Here is a 21743-nt window from a genome sequence, read left to right as displayed (position 1 = left end):
CTCCAACCTCACCTTGCCCTCTGGCATCCTTCCTTAAGGATGCCAGTGCTTTGGCACAAAGTGGAGCAGTGCCACTGGATAGATTGGAGAGCAGTAATGTACCTGCCAGCTATCTGCAATACAGCCAAAGGCTGGGTCCAGCCTGTGGGTGGTAGTTCCCTTGGCTGTAACATCAGTGCATAGGAGCTCTTGTAAATGAGCCGCAGGTTACTGCAAGAAGCTAGCAGGAGTGAGTGCTGCTTTCTAAGCTGATTTTCAGATTCTGGTTCTCTGAGGAGTGGGCACTTCATGTTCAAAGGACTCTGAAAACACCAATTTGTAAATTAAAAAAATATTACAAACCAACCCAACCTAACGCCTTCACTGTTAGCCTTCCGCTGAAGTATGGTGGTCAACATGTACAGAAAAGCATGCTAAAAGTGATATTCTACAGAACAAACACTGATTTGAATACATGTATAAAAGTTTATTCTGATATATGTGAAAACTGAGTTGCTTAAAACTTCAAACCCACATGAATGGGAAATTGTTTTATCTCTTTGGGGAAAATAAGATTGTTTCAAACTGCTGAACTTGGATGAACAGATATTCTGTGCAATAAATAGTTACACGATGCGCAATTAAGATAAAGGGTGATTAGTATGCTAACATTTTATATGGGTTTGGCTTCATTCAAAAATACAGGTATATATTTACCTGTGTTCAATCCTGAACTATGTTACTGTGTTTCAGTACATACCTCATCGTATTTTATAGGTGGCAAAAGTGGAATATGTTAGAAAAAAGCCAAAATTAAAAGAAGTTCTGGTGAGATTAGAAGAGCATATGGAATGCACCTGTACATCATCAAATACTAATTCAGATTATAGAGAAGAAGAAACTGGTATGTTTTCCTTTTATTTTTGTATTAATGCTTATTTCGTATGGGCCTTGTTTTTATATTAGTAAAGAATGTAAAGCAAACTTTGCTTCCAGTGAACTCAGTGGAAAAGCTCCCAGCTACTTCTCTGTGTGTTGAAGATGCAAAATTAAGGGAGGATTTGTGCTGCATAAAGAGTTTGGTTTAAACAAAGTTTAAATCGTATCAGTTCTCCTTAGGTTAGCCTTTAAATAAAAGTATGCCCAATGTTATTCAAGTCTTGCTTAACTAAGTTAAAGGTTGTCCTGTTGCAGCGTATTGGTGGACTCTATTGCCTAATTTCTTTGACCTTGTAGAGGCAGGGTTAAGGCTGAGATTTACTTGACCTTGGGGAAAAAAGTCTTGGAATGAATATAAAGCACTGAGGAATAACTTCTATATTCAGAAGTAAGGAGTTTTGAAACAACAGTGCCTGTTCCCTTTGTCTTCCACTCATGTATAGGCCAGAATTTGTTGTCAGTTGTCACATTAAACATGTTTGCCTTACCAAGACAGCATTTAAATTACCACAGGGAAAGATTTATGGGGAAGAATGCTTATTTTCAAGGTGACTTTCATGAAACCACCTAAAATCTTTGGTTCAAATCTTCATCCTAGAGTGCAATCAATGCAGGACTTGAGAGAGATTCTGGAAAACCACTATGATAGAAAGGACTGCTCCCATTCTCTCAATTTTGGCTAAAGGCAGATTCCAAAGATTGCTTTCACCAATTCCAGGCATTTAGGGATGCAGTAGATCCAGCCCCAGAATAAAAGTCTGTGTAGAGCAGGTGAATATAGGAGGAAGGCTGTCCGAAGGTGATAGGTTTCATAGGTGGCTGGGTAAGGAGGAATTTTTTGTACAGTTTCCATCTAGTATGGACACATAAATCTGGTCTAAGCAAATGTCAACTACAATTACTACATACAGAGCAGAAAAATTAGAATTTGTATAAAAGCAAAGTTAGGCCTCTGCTGTGATTCTTACCAGGCATCAATTTATAATCCAAGCTGAATGTTCAACCTCAAACTAGGCTGAATTATGAATAGACAAAAACACATTAAAAGTGATGCTTTTTGTGTATATGGTTTGATATTCTTTCTATGTCTTGTATTTGGAAAAAAGTTTCATGAGCTCAATTTCAGTTTTTCAAAATGTCTTTAATGGCTAAAGACTAAGCAGTTAAGAATTTAAGCTGAAAACTCTTCTTTTTGGTGTGTGTGAAAAATGGGGTAGAAATGATTGCAATGAAAGAATACAGTTTTCTGGGATTTAATTATTGATAGGAACAGTACTTGCACCAGCAAGTGGATGGTGAGCTGAAAATAGCTGAACTGTAGAGCTGAAAGCAAATACTGAATACAGCATGGTAACAGTATTTATGGATGGGTCTTGGAAATGACTTATGCAATGCCAACTTCGTTTATTATTTTTTTACTTTTGTATAATTACTTTGTAAACTGAATGTCAAATCAGAAGTTATAAAGTTATTACTTTAATGCAAAGGATAATGAGGTTTCTTTGAAATGTAAACGGTTTGAGTATTTATTACTTCAGTGTTCAACGAAATGCATTACCTTAGGGCTTTTTACCAGCCCTGCCCTTATGTTAACAGGAAGGCCTAGGGAATCAGGTAAAAAACGGAAACGAAAAAAGTTAAAACCAACATAAAACCTACTGGAACTATTTGATATTCAGGTAGGACCTATATGCTGAACACCCTAATAGCACAAGTAATGGAAAACTTAATCAAATATCATCACTTCAACTTAATCACTGTTCAAAATCTTGACACTTGCTACCTCAAGGCTGCAAAGAGATTAGTTCTGATTGGCTTTGATAATTCTACCTGCTGGTATTTTTCCTTTAAGCTCCACATCACCATCAGCATCTTACATTCTTGAGCTACTTCCTTTTCTTGCCTTTTTTTTTTTCTTTTTTTTTTGGAGGGCGCTAATACTTCAGCTTCTGAAATCTCAAGTTCCATTGCCTCTGCTTTTGTTTCATTATTATTGATTTCTGAGGTCAAAGCATCACATAATAATGCATGAATGAATTGCCAGATTACAAATCATTTTGTTCCCAGTCATTGGCTGTAAAACATTGAGTGTACATATGGTAAATGTTATATGCATGACCATCAAACCCTTGTTTTGGCATGAACTGGGATTGATGTTACATGCACCTGAAGTGATCTGACGATCTGCCTACCAAACAAGGAAGATGCTCAGAGATACCATTTTTGTGTAGCAGGGCTTGTGTTATTTATACCAGAAAACTAAGATCTTTCTTTGCTTTGTTCAGTTTTAGTAAGATGATGATAGTCAGTCATCAAAATTAATGAGGTTTTCAGGGTAGTGAAAAACTAATACCCTTGTAATGCAAAAATGACTAAAATCCTTTGGCAATGAATTAGCAATGTATGATGATGGCGATACACCTTCCAAATCAAGTATGGAGTTTCCATTTCTTAATGACCTGAAATTATGTAAACTACAGCAGTTGCAGTTGATTCTAGTATTTGGAGTGGGAATGATTTGGATTTTGCAGTGTATGTGCCTAACTCCTGGATGATGGTGAATTTAATTTCAAGCACCTGTTTTTGCACATAAACTCCCAATGGCAGTTTGCATTTATGCTGATGTATTTTTTCTAAAGAATGCTAAACTTGATATCCTGTTTCAGATTAACAGGTATTTATTGGGAGTAGTATGATAGAAGCAAAGATTTTGTAAAATTCAACTTTAAAAGTGAGCATGTAAACTCAATCAAAACAGCATTTAGAACTTCTTGTCCCAGGTTAGTGACTCTTCATGCAGAACAGTTTTTTTTAAAGTCATCTTCTTAAAGGATAGGACCTTTGATTCTAATCATAGAGTTATTGTATCTTTTTTCTCTCCTGCAGATGTAAGGTGAAAATAAGCTAGAAAAAAAACTTCTCTCTGGGACATGGATGTACATGGTTTGTTACATTCCTGAACCTACTATGTATGGTGCTTATTGACTGTATATTTTATTTGTTCTCCTATGTGAAAAAACTGGCTCAAAAGAACACTTAATGAGAACAAAGAGACAATGTACATTTGTTTAATGTGACATCAAAGCAAGTATTGTAGCACTCTGTGAAACAATAGGAAGCTTCCCTGTCCAAAAAAGAAAAAAAATGAAAGAAAAAAACTGAAAAGAAAAAAAAGACAGTTGAATGAATGGAGGATACCAAAAGTACTCAAAAACATGACAAAAATCTAAGTGAATAGTGGATTTCTGTCAGAGCAGTCAACGGTGCTTTACGTCAAGAAATGTGCCTGTGTTCTTGATGAAGATGGATGGACGCTGATGGACTTCAGGCACAAAAAAAGCAGGAATGTATGAAATGATCAAATGCCACGCAAACACTATAGAACAATACATCCTTGCTTGGTGGTGTTTTAAAAGTCTATACAAAAAAAACCTTCTGGGGAGCCTTAAGTGGATTTTTTTTTTTTACACCATAAAGTGATTATTAAGTTTTCTTTTTACTCTTTGCCTAGCTTTTTATTATCTCTTGGACTACATTTGCCAATAACACATATAAAAGACTGGTATAACAATAGCAGAACACAAAACATTATGGTATTTCTCCTAGTGGGATGCAAACTAATGAGATGTATTAAAATAAAAATGGTATACCTATGCATAATTTTCTAGATGTTTCTTGGTTTATGTTCCCCAACCTCCCCCATAATTTAAAGCATTACATAAAAAGACAAAGAAAAAAAGAGAGATGTGCGTAAACAAATCATAGGATATCCATGCAAAAGTCCTTCTTTTTCCTTTAAGACTTATGCCAGTTGCCTACTAGTGATACTGTGTTAGCAATTGTCATTCTTATCAGTATACAGATACTTTTATTTCACATGATGGAGCTGTGAGAAATGTACAAATTCTTGTATCTGCATTGTACAATGTCATGGTGGCATGGGACCTACCTTGCTGCAAATATTTGAACGAAACCTAAAATTCTTTATTTTTGGTAAAATGTTATGCTTTATGTGTATTCAACAGAAATATGTGTTTTTGTAAAGGTGAAGTTTGTATTTTTATCTAAAAATTAACAGTTTTATATACCTGAGAAAGCCTGCTATGTTTTCTTGAACCAAAAAAAAAAGAAAAAAAAACATTTTGTGGTCATATTTTTGTAGTAGAATAGCCCAAATAACATCAAAATCTATTTTAACTATAGCAGGGCAGATAAAATACTCTGGCACCAGCTCCTGTATTTTCAAAGTGCCAAAGGATTAAATGTTCAGCTCCCCATGGATTGCAATGGGAGCCACATGGCCAAATCCTTGTCTGCTGCTTTGGAAATTTAGGGCTGTGCCAGATGTGACATGGCTACTCACTTGGCCAAAATCACTGCCCCACCCCAGTAGTCTGGATTATGTACCCTTTGTTTTATTTGGAGTATCACATTGGATATGTAAAATGAACTACTGGATTCTTTTCTTTGTAAAACATCTACAAAGAGATGAAAGAGTTTTCTCTCCTTTGTCTGGAATGACAAAAAAGTTTGTCTTGAAGACAGTGTTTCCACTCAAATCAAAAATATCTTAAAGTGTGAATGAACTGCAGATCCTTAAAACATAACAGAAAAGAGTGAGATTTTTAACCTTTCCATTTCTTTAAATATAGTTCAATCATTCCCCTCATGTTCCTGTAGCCATGTCCAATTTCAACCAAACAAAGCAATGTTAGCTAACAGGCATTATTGGCTTCAGATGCTAATGCAGAGATAGAGTTAGTCATCATTCTATTTTGTGATCATTTTCCCAGTGTATTCGTTGAGCACCAAAACTGGAAATACATTTAACTAAGATTGTCTGTGCTTGTTTTCCACTAAGTGTACTGTTCACAATGTTATGCACATGAATGTATGTGTCTGCGTTTAAAAAAGTGTATAAAATGTAATTTATATATTTATGTTTCAGTGGGATGCCAATAATGTTGCTCAGTTCTTTTTTTGTCTAAAAGATATCTAATGAAAAAAGTTCATATATCCATTAAAATCATGTAGATAAAAAAACGTTATGTGACCCACTCAGACACTGTGCAGGTATGAAAGGATGTCAAAGTCACTTAAGTGGAATAATTTGCAAAAGAATTGTCAAGAGTCCTGTAGTTGCACTGGCATAAGAAGGTTGCATTCAGATCTGTGGGCCAGATTTCCTGGAGTAACTCCGTTGAATACAATGGAGCTCTGCTGATTTACACCACCAGTGAGTCTGGCCCTATATTTAATTCTTGAAAAAAAGCAAACTGAAAGGCATGCATTTTATTGGTGCCAGCAAATAAATGTGTTATGCCAAATTCAGAAAACCATGAGAGAATGAAGACTGAGTGGAGACTTTTCCAGTAATCGTTTGTTTGGGACTTGTAGTCTCTAACTAATTTTGTTACCAGGAATGAAATGCACATGAGTCTTTGTTCTTAAGCACAGTGTTTATACGGCATGCAACAGAAAACACAAAAATCTCAGGGCTATATTCTCAGCTAGTATAAATTGGCAAATGTTTTTGACTTCAGCCGCCCCTAAGCTAATTTACATCAGATGAGGATTCAGTCCACAGTTTTTAAAATATGAGGAGTAGTGTCATGACATGTGCACCATTTACTGTAGTCCAGCTGAGATTTTATCCGCCAGCCTTTCCAACCTTACAGGCCATGGTAGTAGTCCTTCTTTGAGATGGCAGATACAACCAGAAGGAACAGTTACATTAAAGGTTGTGACACAAGAGACAGTAATTCAAAGTTAAGTTGGACATTTCAAGGGCCATATCCTCAGTTGGTGTAAATCACCATCGCTCCATTGTCTGCAGTGGAGCTGTACCAGCTTACACCACTTGAGGGGCTGGTCCCTCATTCTTGCTCATCCCTTTCGCTACTCGGTCCTGCAGGGATCTCAGACTGTTGTGTACTGTTAATGTAATCTTGTGTTCTCTAATACTTAAGCACAATAAGTGAATATAAGAATGAGTGTCAGACTTAACTTTGAATGTCCAAGCTCTGAAATGGTTTGTTTCACCATTGTGGCTGTAAATTAAACAGTTCTCTGTGCATTCGTGAATGCTGTGTCCTATCTTCTTCCGCTGTCTGCTGGAGGTGGACTCCCATCTGGACTTTTAACGTGCAACATTTGGAGTGTTACAGGAAAGGGTGTGAGCAATAGGAGCCTCAAGATATTTGTTTGACAACTCTGTTATTTGGGAAGTGGGGGGCTAGTGGGGAACTTAATGAAGGAGTTGAAGATGATAGTTGCTGTAAGTCACGTTTCCACTGAATCCTTTAACACTTTGTTGTTTTGTCCTTGCACATTCCAGGGATTTGGGAGTAAAATGCTTTTCTGTTCAACATTCTGTAATCTCTTCCACTGTCCACAGATTCAGAAACTGTTGGTCTGGTTTCATCCTTTTTGAAGTCTTTTCTGGTTAAAAAGCATATGTGGAGGGAACTGTCTGAAAACAATCTCAGTGTTATGATACTAGTACATGATCACTGATTCTGTAGTCAGTTCATTACGTTTAATTCTATGCTTCATCTTTCCAGAGCTGCCCTACAGTGGCTTTTGTTGAGTGAAATGAAGGATTACCTGCCCGTTTGCTTTCCTTTTCTTCTCTCCTCCGTCCTGCTTGGCATCTGCTTTATGCACAGTGACTACAGGCAGTTGCTCCTCTCAGGCCCCTGGTGGTTCCTAGACAGATCCAGCTCTAATGTGTTTTTGAGCTTAGGCTTTCTACTGTGCTTGGACTGACATCTCACAGGTCTCCTCCTTCCGACGGGTGTCAGCATTCCAGCTGGGAAGTTCTCAGCCATCATCCTCGGTCGGCAGCATGTCTCCTGCTGTGGTCTATATTCCAGCTATTCTCTGCCTGACTGTAGGGAAGCCCAGACTTTCCCATTCCTCTGTCTCTGTCTCTCAGAAACGATTTCCCTTCCTAGGTTCTTTCTCATCATATATCTCTTCTCTCTTCTCCTGCCTGAGAGAACAGCCTTTGATCTGTTTATCTCTAAATCAATTGCTTTATCTAGGCATGTGTCCTGAGATCCTGTCTCCCAGGCGTACAGGCCCATAACTGACCCCTACATGAAAGACAAATGCTATTATATAGACATGCGCTTGAGGAGGGAAAAAGATTCATCTTTGCATTTGGAAAAATATCCATTCCTGAAAGCTCCCTGCTAAAGCCCTGTCCAGTTCCAGTAATAGTAGTGTAAATCTGGAATAGTGGTGTTGAAGCTATTCCAGACATCTGACGGTTCAGCTAAGATCAGTGACCCTGTTTACAATTTATTTAGAAAATGTGCCCAAAAGCAAAGATGAATTTTCAAAGCTGCCTCAGATTTGGATGATCGTATTTTACTGTAAATTGAAGGAAATCATGTCTGTAGGCCCCCTCCATGGCTTTGAAAATCTTACCCTGAATATTTATCTGACCCTCTCTTGGGCTGCAAATCTTGGTTGCTTTAATACAGAAACAAAGTGGAGTTACATATTTGTTTTCAAGGAAGTCATTTTCCTGGGGTTTCTACTCCTCAGCTTCTCGTACTACCAGTTCTCAGAAACACAATCCTGTAAAAATCAGTCAAACCCATGAGGACCCCGCTTAAGTTTGCTTTAATTTCAGGTAACAGAGGGAAGCTGTCAGTGTTTTATTCCCAAAACTTCAGCTTATACTTTGTATTTTTTATTTTATTTAATTATTGTGTGTTTTCCCACAATTTAATAACAAGGTATTATTTATGTCTGAGCTTTTCTGTGCTGCTCTTTGCTGTAGTGTTTCACTGCAGCACAGCCTTGAACAGGTTTGAACTCATATCCCCTCTGAAATAAAGAACTATTGTTATCCCATTTTAGGCGAGACCGAGGCATGGAGAAATGACTGTGCAAGGTCACACAGCAAGGCTATGGCAGAACCAGGGATAGGACTCAGATCTGAGTGCTCATCCAGTGCCCTAAATCACACGACCATCTTCCCTTTCCAAGAATGAATCCTTGCACCCTTAGAGCTAAATACTGAAAAGATTGAGGGTAAGTCATTTTGCCTAATTATTGTGCATTGGATACATGATCAAAAACCACTGCCATATCATCAGAAAATGTAATGACTGATGAAAAACCAGCTGTCTGCCCATGCAAATACGCTGTCTTTTATGCTATCGTCAGCTAGTCATTTCCTGTATTTCTAAGGAGTCAACCTTTCATGACTTACAGTGAAAATTATGCACGTAAAACAATGCAGACTCCAATTTTATGGGAATTTACAAAAATTCAGTGGACAATTTTCATTGTACTTCCCCTCAGTTCGTAGTCATTCATTCCTTTTATGGCATGGGTAACATTTTCTAAGGGATCTGTGTCTGTCATGGGGCCAATCCCGAATTATTTTCCCAGGCCCTAACATGGAAAAGCACTTAAAGAGGTGCCTACATCTGCCCTTCTTCATACCCGTGCCTAAGCATACTTGTAACTTTGGACAAACATCCCGTTGACTTCAGGCAATTGGAGCTAAGTTGATGCTTTATCACTCTTTTTGAATAGGATGTGCTTTCCTGACTCAGGATCACAATTCCAGGATGGGGGTCTTTGTGTTCTTAAAGTGTTGGAGTATGTTGTAAATAACCCCAAAGAAGAAGTAACAAGACTCCAATGTACAACTAGAAAAACAGGTGGGAGCCTTCCCCTCTCTCCTGCTCCCACAGAGTTTACCATTTTGAAATATTTATTTGCTCTTATTTGAAAGACTAGTTTCCTGACATGGCTGGAATGGGGACTGCAATTACTAATGACAGTGATTCCGTTTAAGATGATTTGTTAAGGTACCTCAGAGAATGTAATTTGAAAACTCACTATCATTTCTATAACAAAGATGAATCTGAGATGGGAAAAAAAAATCTTCAAATTGCAGGTGAAATTTGGGACGTTGTAGTTTAGATAAAAAATGAAATAGAAGAACAAAATGAGTAAGACCAGGAGGTTGGTCATTTTCAGTTGTGCAATGTTATCATTCCTTTAGTCACTCTAATTATTTGCTACCTCAGGCTGACTTAGGTGCTGGAGTAGCTCAGAATCACTACAACGCACATAAAAAGTTATGGCTGGTTCTTGTTGAACTGCTACCCTATTATCATGGCATATGACTGCAAGGTGGGGCCTGCAATCACAGTTGTAAATCAAAGAACAAGTCATAGATTAGATACTGTTTTCCATGGATATTGTTTCTAAGTTTATTTTCTGTATGCTAGTCTCTTGAATGATGTTTAGTGAGCTTTTCAGTCTGGTATAAAGTCAAAAATACATGGTTCCTGAGCTGAAATTACGAAAGTTGTAACTCTTAGTCTTCTTCATAATCAATAGATGGAACCTTGGCAACGTCCAGGTGATAGAATTTTTGTCATGGAAGGTTTTTGTGTTACTTTCTTCCAGTGTTATTTTTTAGCCGAGAGGAGAATCCAATCATTTTTGTATTTGATTCATTAGCAGGCCAGCAAATATGACCTGGTTTGAATTTTTACCATCTAAAACTTCCTTATTGGACTGACCTTTGTGCATGCTAAGTGTCTTTCAGGATCTAGGTAAAAATATACAAGGAGAGGCTAACTTCTGTTCTTCAACATAAAAAAAAATATGAAAGCTGGAGTGTTCCATCACCTGGGGAAATAAGGAGCTAAGTTTTTAAGAAGAGTTGCACATTCATCTTCCCAGGATCAGACATCTACCTGGTATCTTGGCCTCTTCATAGTATCTTTAATCTTCCATAATCAATGCAACTGGTTTTACTGTCCATCTTTGAAAACTGAGAATGTCTGTTAAGGTTAGGTATACAAAGAATATAAGCACCCAGAGATGCAGATGAGCCCATACCACTGTGAAATCCCCTGGGATTTTAAAAGCATCTTGATTCTTGAGAGCAATCAGAAATCAATAGAAGAAAAGCACTAAGACATCTTTGCTTATTTGGCAGGTGAAAAAAATCTAAGAAATATCCTACATATAGTAATCATTCAGTGACAAAGTATCTGTTCATGAAAAATGCTCATGCTTAAATTTTTCAGTGGTTAATGATCATCTTTACAGACCATAATACTTGAATATTTCACTTATCGATATATCAGGGCTTGGATGAACTTTGAGACTTATGAAATGGGACACTCCTTAAGCCAATGATACCCATATGTTCTAGTAACTGATCAACCAATTACATAAATGGCCAGATCTCTAACCTACAGAAACAGACACAACTCCATTGACTTCACTGGAGATGACAGTTACCTGAGAATTGACCCGAAACTCTTGACACAAAGCAGATAATGGTTTCATATTTTGCTGTTTAGTGTTGGTGTAAAAATAGACGCATTTCCTGGAGCAGTTAAGACAAGAAAATCTGGAAAAGCAGTTTCCCACAGAGACTCATCCACACTGGAATTTGCCAAGATACCCGGATGTGAACATGTGCTGTTAGAAAACATAAAACAGCAACTTTGTTTAGGGAAGCCTCTGACCTGTCAAAAATGCAAAGCATTCATTACCAGACTTTTCCTTGGCAATTAGCGGGTAGAATTACTCATAGAAATTGGTTTGTTTGCTCACGAGGGGAGAAGCAAGGCATAAATGCAAGATATCCCCTGTTTCACCATAAGAAAGAAGCCTCTGTTCGCACAGGGTCTATGGGTGAGGTGCTGAGCAGCCTCAGCTCCCTTTGGGATGAACTCAAACTCAGAAACCTCAGTGAAGTATCAAGAGCCCTCCGGAACTGCTGGATTTCTCTGGCTGTGAAGTTTTTCAGCCAGCTAAGGGATTTGGACATCCAGTTTTAATTCATTTTTACAAGACTTTCAGTTGTCCCAGTTGGCCTCAAAACCCCTCTGGGTCTGCTCTGTAGAGAGGTTAATTTTGATTGAACCGATGTCACTGTGAATGTTGCTGTTCTTCCTCTAGGTAGAGGTGCTCAAGCATCAGGTTTGTTGAAGATGTTTCCCAGCAGTGACTTTTCCAGTGCCTGTTGTGTGCCCAGTTCACCACGGGACAGCCTGGCGTTTTGGTTGGAGCATCCTCCCTGCTCCAGCCATGCTTCGTCTTTTTCTTTGTGCAGTTTCTTACATCAAAGTGGTGCTGGTTTAAGCTGAAGATGATGGAAGACATAAAAGGCCAGAACCTCTGCTATGACTTCTGCTCCAGGGGAGCCTGGTGCCCAGCTGTGCCTGCTGTATGGGGCCAGAGGAGGAGGGAGAGAGAGAGAGAGAGAGAGAGAGGCTGCAGCGCTTCAAGGAAGCCAAGATGTGCCTCCTTCTGCTCAAATGGTCATGCCTAAAGATACAACCTCCCTGGTTGCCACCAAGTGCTGCAGTTCCCTCCTTTCCCCCTTACCTCAAGAGCACATGCTCTGCTGATGCTAACGTGTCCCTTGTGCCAGGGAGGGTCTTGTGCTGCAACATATGGTTGAGGAGACATGGTGTCTACTAGGCAGCAAGACTCCCATGGAAACTGGGGGCTCTGTGCTCCTGCATTTGGGAGTGAAGACTCTTTTTGGTCCAGAGTCACCCACAGTAAAATAACCTGGTCAGGGGTCTCCTTGGAGCCAGGAAGCTACTCAGATAAGACCTCAAGATCTGAATTCTCCCTTGACTGCAGTGGATTTCCACAGCATAATAAGTGACAGAAACAGTTTGTCCCAGATTGAGTGTTTCTTAACAGGCCGTGTATGAGTCCTGTAGGGTAAAGCTCAGCTGTGCATTGTACCTATTGTCCCAAATGACGCTTTTAAATCAGATTTTCACTATTTATTCAGAGATATCTGTTTTTCTTGCATGTGCTTTGGAAGGGTTAGTTTGCACCTGTTTGCTGTGAGGAGCCTGCTGGCCAAACCAATATGGCTAGGCTATGTCTGCATATCTAAAGGGGGTTTTCAGGACCTTACAGCTGGGGTTAGCAATTGCAAATGTTTCCCAGTATCTCCTTGCATTCCCCTAAGTTGTGATTCAGCAAGATATTCAGTGAAAAGCTGCGCTTGAAGCATATGAGATGTTTTCTTTGAAGTTACTCATGCTGAAAGTTAGGCATGATCTGAATTGGCTTGCTAAACTGAGGCCCTGAAGAGCTGACTGTGGTAACACAGTGTAAGCTTAGTGTTTTCCTTTTGTGCATTGCCTGGAGTGATGCTAGTTTCAGAAGCGATCTGCAGCCTTTCAAAAACTATGCCATAGTATTGAGAGCTTTAACTATTCAGTAGCTTTCTATCAACAAGCTTAACTACATTAGAAAGCCCATAGCAATGTCTGCCCTCTCTGGGCCACTAAGGTCTCTTCCTCCCTTGTTTTCTTTAGTATGCTTCTTTTTTAAGGCTAGTGAAAAAAAACCAACCCTAAAATAGTACCTTAAAAAGGTGGGAAATTAAGCAGATCATATCATCTTGATTCCTTTATCTAGCTTAATTAAGGAGAAGTTTGTCAATACTGATCTGGTGTTTCCTAGAACAAGCATACATGAAGAACACTTTGAGGAGCTTCAAAAGAATTTTCAGGCTAGATCAGGAAAAGATAAAACCAGAAGTGGAAACTTCTAATACACTTTATAGCTCATTACTTACAGGAAAGGCATTGTTACATAGGATACTAATGAATTTTGCAGGATGAAGTTTCCAAAAGAAAAAAAAAGGCACCTTCTATATCTTAGATGAAAGGTCTCAGGGCTTTTGCAGTTATGGTAGATAGGCAGTGGATGTGTATAATCATATCACTCAGATTCAAGCTCTGGGAAAAGTGAAAAGTTTGTTTTTTAATATAAGTGTGTACACTATTGAATTTCTGTAGGAACTTCCTGGTCTAGCTGCTGAATAGTGATAAAGGGAATGGTAAAAGTCCATCTTGTTTTCAGTATTTAAGTTATTTTTGCTTTATTGCACATCTCTAGCTGTAGGGAGGACAGCAGGAACACATTTGAATGACTAAGGATGAACACATTAAAATCGGTGCTGATGTTCTCAATGAGGTGGTGAAGACAACAAAGTCAGAGAAACAAAATGGATACTCAGGTTTACCAGTGACACTTCCCCAGAAAATTAATATTTGCCAGACTCTTAATTAACTCGACTGAAGAGCTAATCCTAAAATCTTGTTGCTGGACAAGGGTCTGAATCCCAGGCTACTGAATTTAGTGCTAGTGAGTAGATGCTCCTCTAAAGCAGAGATGTTGTGAAACTGAAATATTTCACATTTGTAAGGCACCCAGAGATCCTATGGATGAGAAGCAACAGTTTTCTACTATTAAAGAGTTCCCTGGCATAAACAAACCCCTCAACAGAGACTAGAGAGCTGAGGATTGTGCCCCAGCTCTGCTCTGGTTACAAGTCCAGAGGTGGTGTCCTCAGGTTAGCACCGGCCAGTGTGGGGTGCATCTTCATCACGTGCAGGGCATAGCATACGTGCAGCTTACCTCGCTGTCCTCCGCCACGTGGGATATATCTGCTGTCAGCTCTTGTATTTCACTCAGATTGTAAGGACAGCCTTGCTGTATGTTTGGCTGCATTTCAGGCAGCAAGGCATTTGTATCAGGACTGAAGCATGTGGGTAGCAAAGCTTGGGCATTTGTGCTGTGATGGTTTTGGGGCTAACGAACTTCATTCTTCTGCGCTGTCATTTAGGAATCTGTCGATATGTAAAAGAGGTTTGGGAGTTTAAAGCACCATATCAGGACTTCACAGGTCCTGATTCAGACTTCCAGTGTGACCTTGGATGAGTCAGTTAGGATTTCTTTGCCTGACTTCTTCATTTGGGAAGAAAAATAATGCTTTCTTTTTCCTTTCCACTAGCCTGTTTTATGTATGCTGTGTGTGTACACATACAGTACCTCACACAATGGAGTCCTGATTTGTAGGCTATACTTGCCACTGTAGTACAAAAACCAATAATAATTCCAACCATAAATTGAATGGCTGTTTCTTTTAGAAAGTCATGGAAAGAAACTGGGGAGAACTGATATATATCACTTCTCCTCAAAGCACAGTTCTCTGTGGATCAGCACACATGTCATTGCGCTTGGAGAGTTTTGCTTAAATACAGTCAAGATACTTAAAAATCAGGTTAGCTGCTCTTTGGTATCTTTAGGCATCCAGACACCTCTACACTTGCAGCTACTGAAAGGCTATCCTACTGCAAATCAAGAGCCATTTGGCCTTACTAAAGTTTCTTGTCATGCTTGAAAGTGAGGTTTGGGCTCTTAAGTCACCAGACTGCTTTGCAATGTTGTATCTGTCTTTCTATTTCCCTATAAATCAACCTGCTTGGCTTGAACTGAATGTTTAAATAATAAACAGCTGAAGGACAGTCTGATTGCTTCTTTCTGAGTGTTTCCCTTAGGAAGCGCTTGGAGTCACACGGCATCTGCTATGACCTCAAGGACCTGCTTTCTGGAGGCTTTTTTAAGATGCTAACAAACCCTTCATTTTAACTCACCATTAAATAAACCAGTCAGTGGTAACTATTTAGGACAGGGATTAGAAGGGTATTCTTATTGGGATACAAGATGGCTCTGTCCATGTGCTGGCCAGGGATGAAGGGCTGGAAAACTGTGTGGTGGAAGAGACTATTAATGTGATTTTCCACAACTTTCCTTGCAGCTGCATTTTTGAGGAAAGAGAGAGAGAGAAAGAGATGGCTAGGCTTGCAGTAACATGTTGTGCCGTCATAAATGCTACAGCCACCATCTGTTTCCAGCCCACGACTTGAAAGAAAACTGAGCAGCAATCTCATAATTCACATGAGCGTTTTACACTTGTGAACCCTTCCCAACCTTTGTCTAATAATGAGGGGAGTGCATGGTGCTAAGGTTTGTATTTTTCCTGCACGTACTAGTGTTTATTTGTATGTCTCTTTCTGTTTATTTTATTTTTTTTTTCCATGGGCCCTTAAAAAATTTCTCTGGGAGGAAAAGCAGACCAGTTTCATGGTCAAAAGAAACACAATAAAGGAGAAATCCTGATTCCATTGACCTTGCTGGCAAAATTGTCGGGGAGGAGGTGCATTTAACATTCTTCGTTGTGTCTGTCTTAGTTACTTGTTGATTAAAAGAAAGAAACACATTAGAAAGTGAAGAGGCAGGTTGCCGAACTGCCCTTTCCCTGCAGAAACACTAATGCTGAGTACAGCTAGAATAGTTGGACATGCGCATTTTAGACCTGCACCATCAGATAGGAAGGTAATGGTAAGTTGGATTTTAATGAAAACAAATTCTTCTGCTAATCTTGGCTTCGGGCTGGCCCTCCGTGGGATTAAAGATACCACCTGCTGTGCCAAAGACATGCTCAGGTTCGAAGCTGCTAGTGGGTGGGAAGAATACAAACATCTGAGAGTGACTTTTGTGAGCAATCTCAGTCTGTCCTCTTGCAATGCCCTCAGGGAAGCCAAAGAGTTGAGATCATTTAGTTGATGGAAATACTGCTCCCCTCCAGCCTGCAAAGCAAGGCTAACATCATTAAGGATTTCTTTTTGACTGTTCAGCAAAACCAAGGGCTGCTGTTTCTCTGGGCTTCTTCTTGTGCTTGGACCCAATTTGCGCGGCTCCTCCTAGCACAACCAAACTGGCTGAATGAACTCCTGGTCTCCTCTGGCCTTAGAAACAATGACTTTCATCATCTCGACTGGACTGCAGAGCAGTTTAAGGATGAAAGGGCTTCTCATTTCATATATCCCACTGCTGCTAGAACTGTAAATCCTTGTAACGCGGGACTGTGTTTATAGCAAACTGCTACTGCAGGCAAGTAACATATATTGCGTTGTCATGTGTATGGTCAAACTGTCCAAGAAGTTGCCAAACAAAGAACGGAGCTTCTGATGGAAAACCAATTCAATCTCTACTTCTCATTTTATTTAAAAATAATAAATAACTATCAATCGAAGGGACTGATTTTGACATGTGCTACCTGTCGGGTGATCCTCAGTAACTCCAGGTTGTGTCCATAAGTGGAAGAAAGTTGCCAGCTGTTGCCAGGCCCAGCAGACATGACATGAAGTTCTACCACAAAAAGGTTTGTAGGCTCACTAGGGTTGGGTCCTGGGTGAGGGGGTAGATCCAACCACTCCCTTTTTAGCACCACTTGCTGTTCTGGATACATCCAGTGACATGACAAGGGTGCACCCACCTTGCTGCTCACCCTTTTGATCCCCTTCTCCACAGAGAGGACACATCCAGCCACGCTGGCCTCTGCTTGAATCAGTGACAGAGCTTCATTGACCTCTGTTGGTCAGTGGTCCTTCTTCTGTCTTGCACTTAAATCAAAGACGGATTGTCGGTGGATCTTTGGGGTCTAGAAAGCCAGCTCATGTCTATTTTGGTGCCTCCTGATGGTTGAGCAACTAGTGGTAGGTGGTGGTCTGAATCACGTATATTTCTGTATCATTTTCTCACAGAGCGAATCAGCCTGAGAAGTTACCTTATTTTTATGTTTTACCCAGGCTAATTATTTATAGCCAGAGGGTGCTGGGAGCTGTTGGATTAAACAGCCTTTTCCCTCTTCCTCCTTTCATCCTGCCCGATCTGTATCCTGCTGCTTCCCACCCCCTCATCCGTAGCTCACAGCCACATCCCAAAGGGTTTGTGCTGGACACCTGCTGGCAGGAGACTTCTCCCCACTCTCTCCACTGGTGTCTGTGGAGTTACAAGCGACTTTCCCTCTGCTTGTTGTGGTGCAAGAGGGAGGGCGAGGGAGAGAGGGGCACACGAAGGGCAATGGCAGAGGCCTCTGACATGAAATTCCCAGGAATGGGATTTGCACATTTTATGACCGTTCAGATGGAAATGCAACAGAGCTGAATTATTACTCCTTAATCCTGCTTTCTCAGTTTCCTCCCCGCAACCTCCTCCCCTCACGCTTAGGTAATACAGAAGCTTATAAACAAATCCCACTGCATGAAAAATGGGCGGGGGGGAAAGGACCTGGGTTAGGGCTGTGATGGATGGACAGGTGGAAGACAGGCACCAGAAAGGACGATGAATGGTAAAAGCCTTTGATGGAAACACTAAAGAGCTATTGAAAATCCAAGGGCTGGGGGAGGGAGGAGAGAGAATAGCAGGAGGAGGGGGAGCAAGGGAGCCCTGTCCCCCTCCCCCCCGCCCTCTTTCTCAGGATGTTGAAAGTATTTGTCCTTCGTTACAAAATGATTGAACTGCCGCCAGGCCAGGCCACCCTTCCAGCCATTGCACTGGGAAATTGGCACTTCTGAAAGCCTCGTTGCCTCTCAAATTTTATAGCTTTCCCTTTTGTGGGAGTTTTTTGTTTTGTTTTGTGCTACTTGCGAGATTGTTTTCAGTTTTGCTGCGTATCAAAGGAACTCTGTTTTGTTGCTCTGACAAACGCAGAATCCAGGTAATGAAAAGGAGAATTAAAAAATAAAGGCCCGTTTTTTTATCGGAATACCCAGCTGTCTGCCTGTTACTGAATCAAAATTTCATGCATTCTCTATTTATGATGTTGCATTAATATTCCTTTGGATTATCTCTAGTGCTTCTTGAAGAATTTCATCCTGTAAATAAAGCTTCTACTTTCTTGATGGCTCTGTGTATACAAACCCAGTGCCTGTTCTTCATAGTCTTGAAGAGTGAGAATGATCCTGTTACAATTAAAATGGCTTTTGCATCAGACGAATGCATGCAGCAATGGAAAAAGATAATCTTTCCACTTTTCACGATGGTCTCTGACCTTCTGGGGTCTCCCCTATTGGTCCTGTGAGATCTAGAGGTGAAAAGAACTGTTGGTTATTTAGATATGGGATCTACTCAGGGGATCCACTGTGGTCAGAGCGGGTGGTGAGCAGTGCCGTGGCTGCTGGCACGTAGGTACCCGCTGCACACCGTCTTCTCCGAGGATGCATCAGCTCCCTTCCCATCAGCTGCATCACCCTCAGCTCAGTCCAAGGGCGCTCCTGAGGGTCGCCAGCGCAGGCAGTCAGCTCGCCGTTGCCTCCGAGATTAGATCGTGGGGTTAGGTCTCTGCTGGGCTGGCTGTACTGTGCAGTTAAAATAGGTCTGGGAGAGCAGAGAGGGAGAATATGCACCACACACGTGGCTGAATTTCGAGGGTGTGGGGGGGCTGTGCTTGCTGACAGACTCACAGCAGCTGAAAGCAAATCTCCCTACTAAAATAACTTGGAAATAGCACTTTCCAACTAAACGTCTCCAATGCCTGGCTACGTTCATTAACGTTTGCAACGCCCCTGAGCTAGGTTATACTGGGTTTGTCCCCACTTTAGATGGGAAGGAAAAGAAAGGGTAAGTTATTTGCTCAAGGTTAGACGGGGAATTGCTGGAAATGATAGTGCTTTGCTCTCCTGCCTTCAAAGGAATTTACTGCAGTGACCAAAGCAAACAGCCCCTGCTGTTGCAAAGCAGGAGCGTGGCATGGCATCAGCGCGTTGCGTCCGAGATGCCGAGCCTGGGAAGGTAGCTCTGCCCTTGCGAACTAACGTGTAGCTCCTGAGCGCGGGTCAGCCCTCGTCATTGTGCCAGAACGACGCAAAGTCTAGAAATCATGATAGCAATTCAGGTCATGGTATAGCAGGGGAAAACTGCTGCCTCAGAAGTGTCCCAGTTTAGTGTCACCGCTAATGATTATTTAAGCTGCAGGACACGGCAGTCTCAAAGATCGGGTCGTAGCTGATATGAATCACGCGGCGAAATAACGTTTTCCTTCGTACATTGTGAAAATTGCAGAGGTATGGGAAGTGAGGGAAAATGGGATTTCCCTGGAGGTTAAAGATTTTCCTTTAATCAGCTTTCATAATGTTAATTAAACGTTTGGAACAATGAATGGCTCAGCCCCGGGATCCGCCCGGCGTTACATAACCTCTCACAATACCGTTTTCACTTTCATGTTTATTTGCCAGCATGATTCAAAGCGAGAGCTGAGCCCGACTCCCGCACCGAGGAGCTCCTTGGGGTTTGTGAACGCTCAGCTCCCTTGCTTGCATTTCCTAGAGAGAGACGATGCAAACTCTCCCCTCCCGGGAAACGCTGCTTTCTTTGCCCACAACCAGGATTTTGCGGGCCGGCACCCAGCTCCCAGGGCAGGGGCAGGGCGCTGGCGGGTGCATTCGAAAAGACAGCATAGCCCAGAGCGCTCACAGCACTTTCTGTGCCATCGTTGCCCCATCTATAGAACAGGGATAATAAAAACTAAGCTGCCTTATAAAGGTATTTTGAGACCTATGACTGCTAGGCATAAATATATACCCCCCCCCTCCCGGGGGAGAAATGGGTGTGTTTCTAGAGACTGGTACATGGGTAGGTATATTCCGGGCAGAAACGATACAGTGCCACCTCTTCCTTGACGTTTTCACTCTTTCTGGGGTGGCGTTGGCATGTGACAAGGGGAGCCAGCTTTTCCGATTTTTCAAGCAAGAGGCTGTCTCCCATTTCGGATGTCCCAGACCGAGCACAGCAATGTGCTCAGACCGCCTCGCCACTACACGTGTGCACACGTGTGTGCACTGATACCGAGCCACAGGTTTGCCATCTTTGTCCTAAGCCTGGTCTTAAAGCTACAAAAGGCTCTTGTTAAAAATACGGCTTTAAACCTTCCCAATGTCAGGCAGTATCAGAAAAAAATGAACTCCTTCTCTTTTAGGTCAAAGTGTTATCTAGCCCAAGATTTTTAAATATGTGCAAAATGCAGTTTCTGCAACAGGGACATTAATCAGCCCCAAAGGACCATCTTTCCAAGCTGCAAAGACGAGAGTAAAAAGCTCCGTGTGCAGCGGCAGCCCCGTTTTCACACCGCGCCGGCGGCCGCTCGCCGCACAGGAGGGCACCTGCGCCGGCGCGGGCTCCGGCTTCCCGAGCAACACGTTAACATCTTTGAGAAAGCTGTTTAAATACCCCGAGCCACTTGCCACGTAAGCTCAAAGTGGCAGTTTGCCTGTTGACACAGTGCTTTTGTCTGCTCAGTGGAGGTGCTCTGCAAACACCACTGCTGGATGGTTTTTATGGGACTTCTAATTCATTGGTTCTGAACTGGTAGCTCAGCGGCACATACCTTTCCTGCACTCAGGGAAGAAACCGCCCCTCTTCTCCCCACCTTTGGAAACTTTGACCTGTTGGGATCACAAACTGTAGGAAACCTCCGAGGCAAAGTTCCCGGTACCGCCAGCAGTAAAGGCCTGGGGTAAACAGATTAGGTGTGTTTGAAAGACATTTTAAGGGAGCTCGAAATACCTGGCTCCGCTTCCAGCAACCTCATAGACAACGGACAAGATTGATTTCGAGACTGATTTTGAAACCACAGGTGCTTCTTCTTTAATATATGAATTGGTTGTGCCATTAATATAAATATACATGGATTTTTTCCTGGTTGGCAGTGTGGGGCATGAGAGATCGAAACTTCCTCTCCACACCCTTCTGATTAGCATAGGAGTGGCAGGAGGAATTTTTTCCCTGTTGGTCATTCTGGGTAACCTTTGAGCCCAGGTTTTCCACCCTGTTCCCAGTAACCAGTGGCGAGAGCAAGTCTCCAGCCCGCTGGGAGCTGCCAGCTGCCTTCGAAGTCTCGACCAGCAGTTTCGCGATAACTCGATGGCGCGGTGTGCGAGGAAGGTGGTCTCAGCCCGTACCCTGCGCAGTTCCCTTCTCAGCAGGGCCGGCCTTTCTAAAAATGAAGTACAAAAGGGGAAACCCATTTCTTTAGTTTTTAGATCAGTTTATGGTTGATACCTTAAGGAGCAGTCAAGGTGCCTGGGGTTGGGTCTGCTTTTCATTCTTGTCTTTAACGGCAGGCTGCCAGCTCGAGGGTTTCCATCCTCTGCAGGAGCGCAGGGACGAAGCCC

General features: G+C 41.6%; 2 protein-coding genes across 9 annotated transcripts in view; both read left to right on the top strand.

Annotated features, from left to right (window-relative positions):
- PRKAR1B (protein kinase cAMP-dependent type I regulatory subunit beta) overlaps positions 1-18025 on the top strand; it is a 164654-nt gene extending 146629 nt beyond the window's left edge. The window contains exons 11-12 of one of the 2 annotated variants that reach the window (XR_010885833.1): positions 15548-15756; positions 16428-18025. Coding sequence is in view for 1 of the 2 variants with exons in the window: in XM_067306406.1 (XP_067162507.1) it covers positions 15548-15600 (53 nt within the window). In the remaining variant the exon portion in view is untranslated. Of the gene's footprint in view, positions 1-15547 lie in introns of both variants that reach the window. The other variant, XM_067306406.1, reaches the window with a different exon arrangement.
- The window catches only part of PDGFA (platelet derived growth factor subunit A), a 120183-nt gene that overhangs the window by 18196 nt on the left and 80244 nt on the right, over positions 1-21743 (top strand). For 2 of the 7 annotated variants that reach the window (XM_067306408.1, XM_067306410.1), the window contains exons 5-6: positions 757-883; positions 8791-8964. In XM_067306408.1, coding sequence (XP_067162509.1) covers positions 757-883; positions 8791-8924 — 261 coding nt within the window. In that variant the 3' untranslated portion in view covers positions 8925-8964. Of the gene's footprint in view, positions 1-756; positions 884-2514; positions 2598-3584; positions 3699-3804; positions 6995-8790; positions 8965-12025; positions 12147-21743 lie in introns of those variants that run through there. The other 5 variants (XR_010885834.1, XR_010885835.1, XM_067306409.1 and 2 more) reach the window with 5 other exon arrangements.

This window comes from Apteryx mantelli, chromosome 16 (genome assembly GCF_036417845.1).
Source record: "Apteryx mantelli isolate bAptMan1 chromosome 16, bAptMan1.hap1, whole genome shotgun sequence".
Lineage (NCBI taxonomy): Eukaryota > Metazoa > Chordata > Aves > Apterygiformes > Apterygidae > Apteryx > Apteryx mantelli.
The sequence above is the reverse complement of the archived record's forward strand: the minus strand, read 5'-3'. Positions and strand labels throughout refer to the sequence as shown.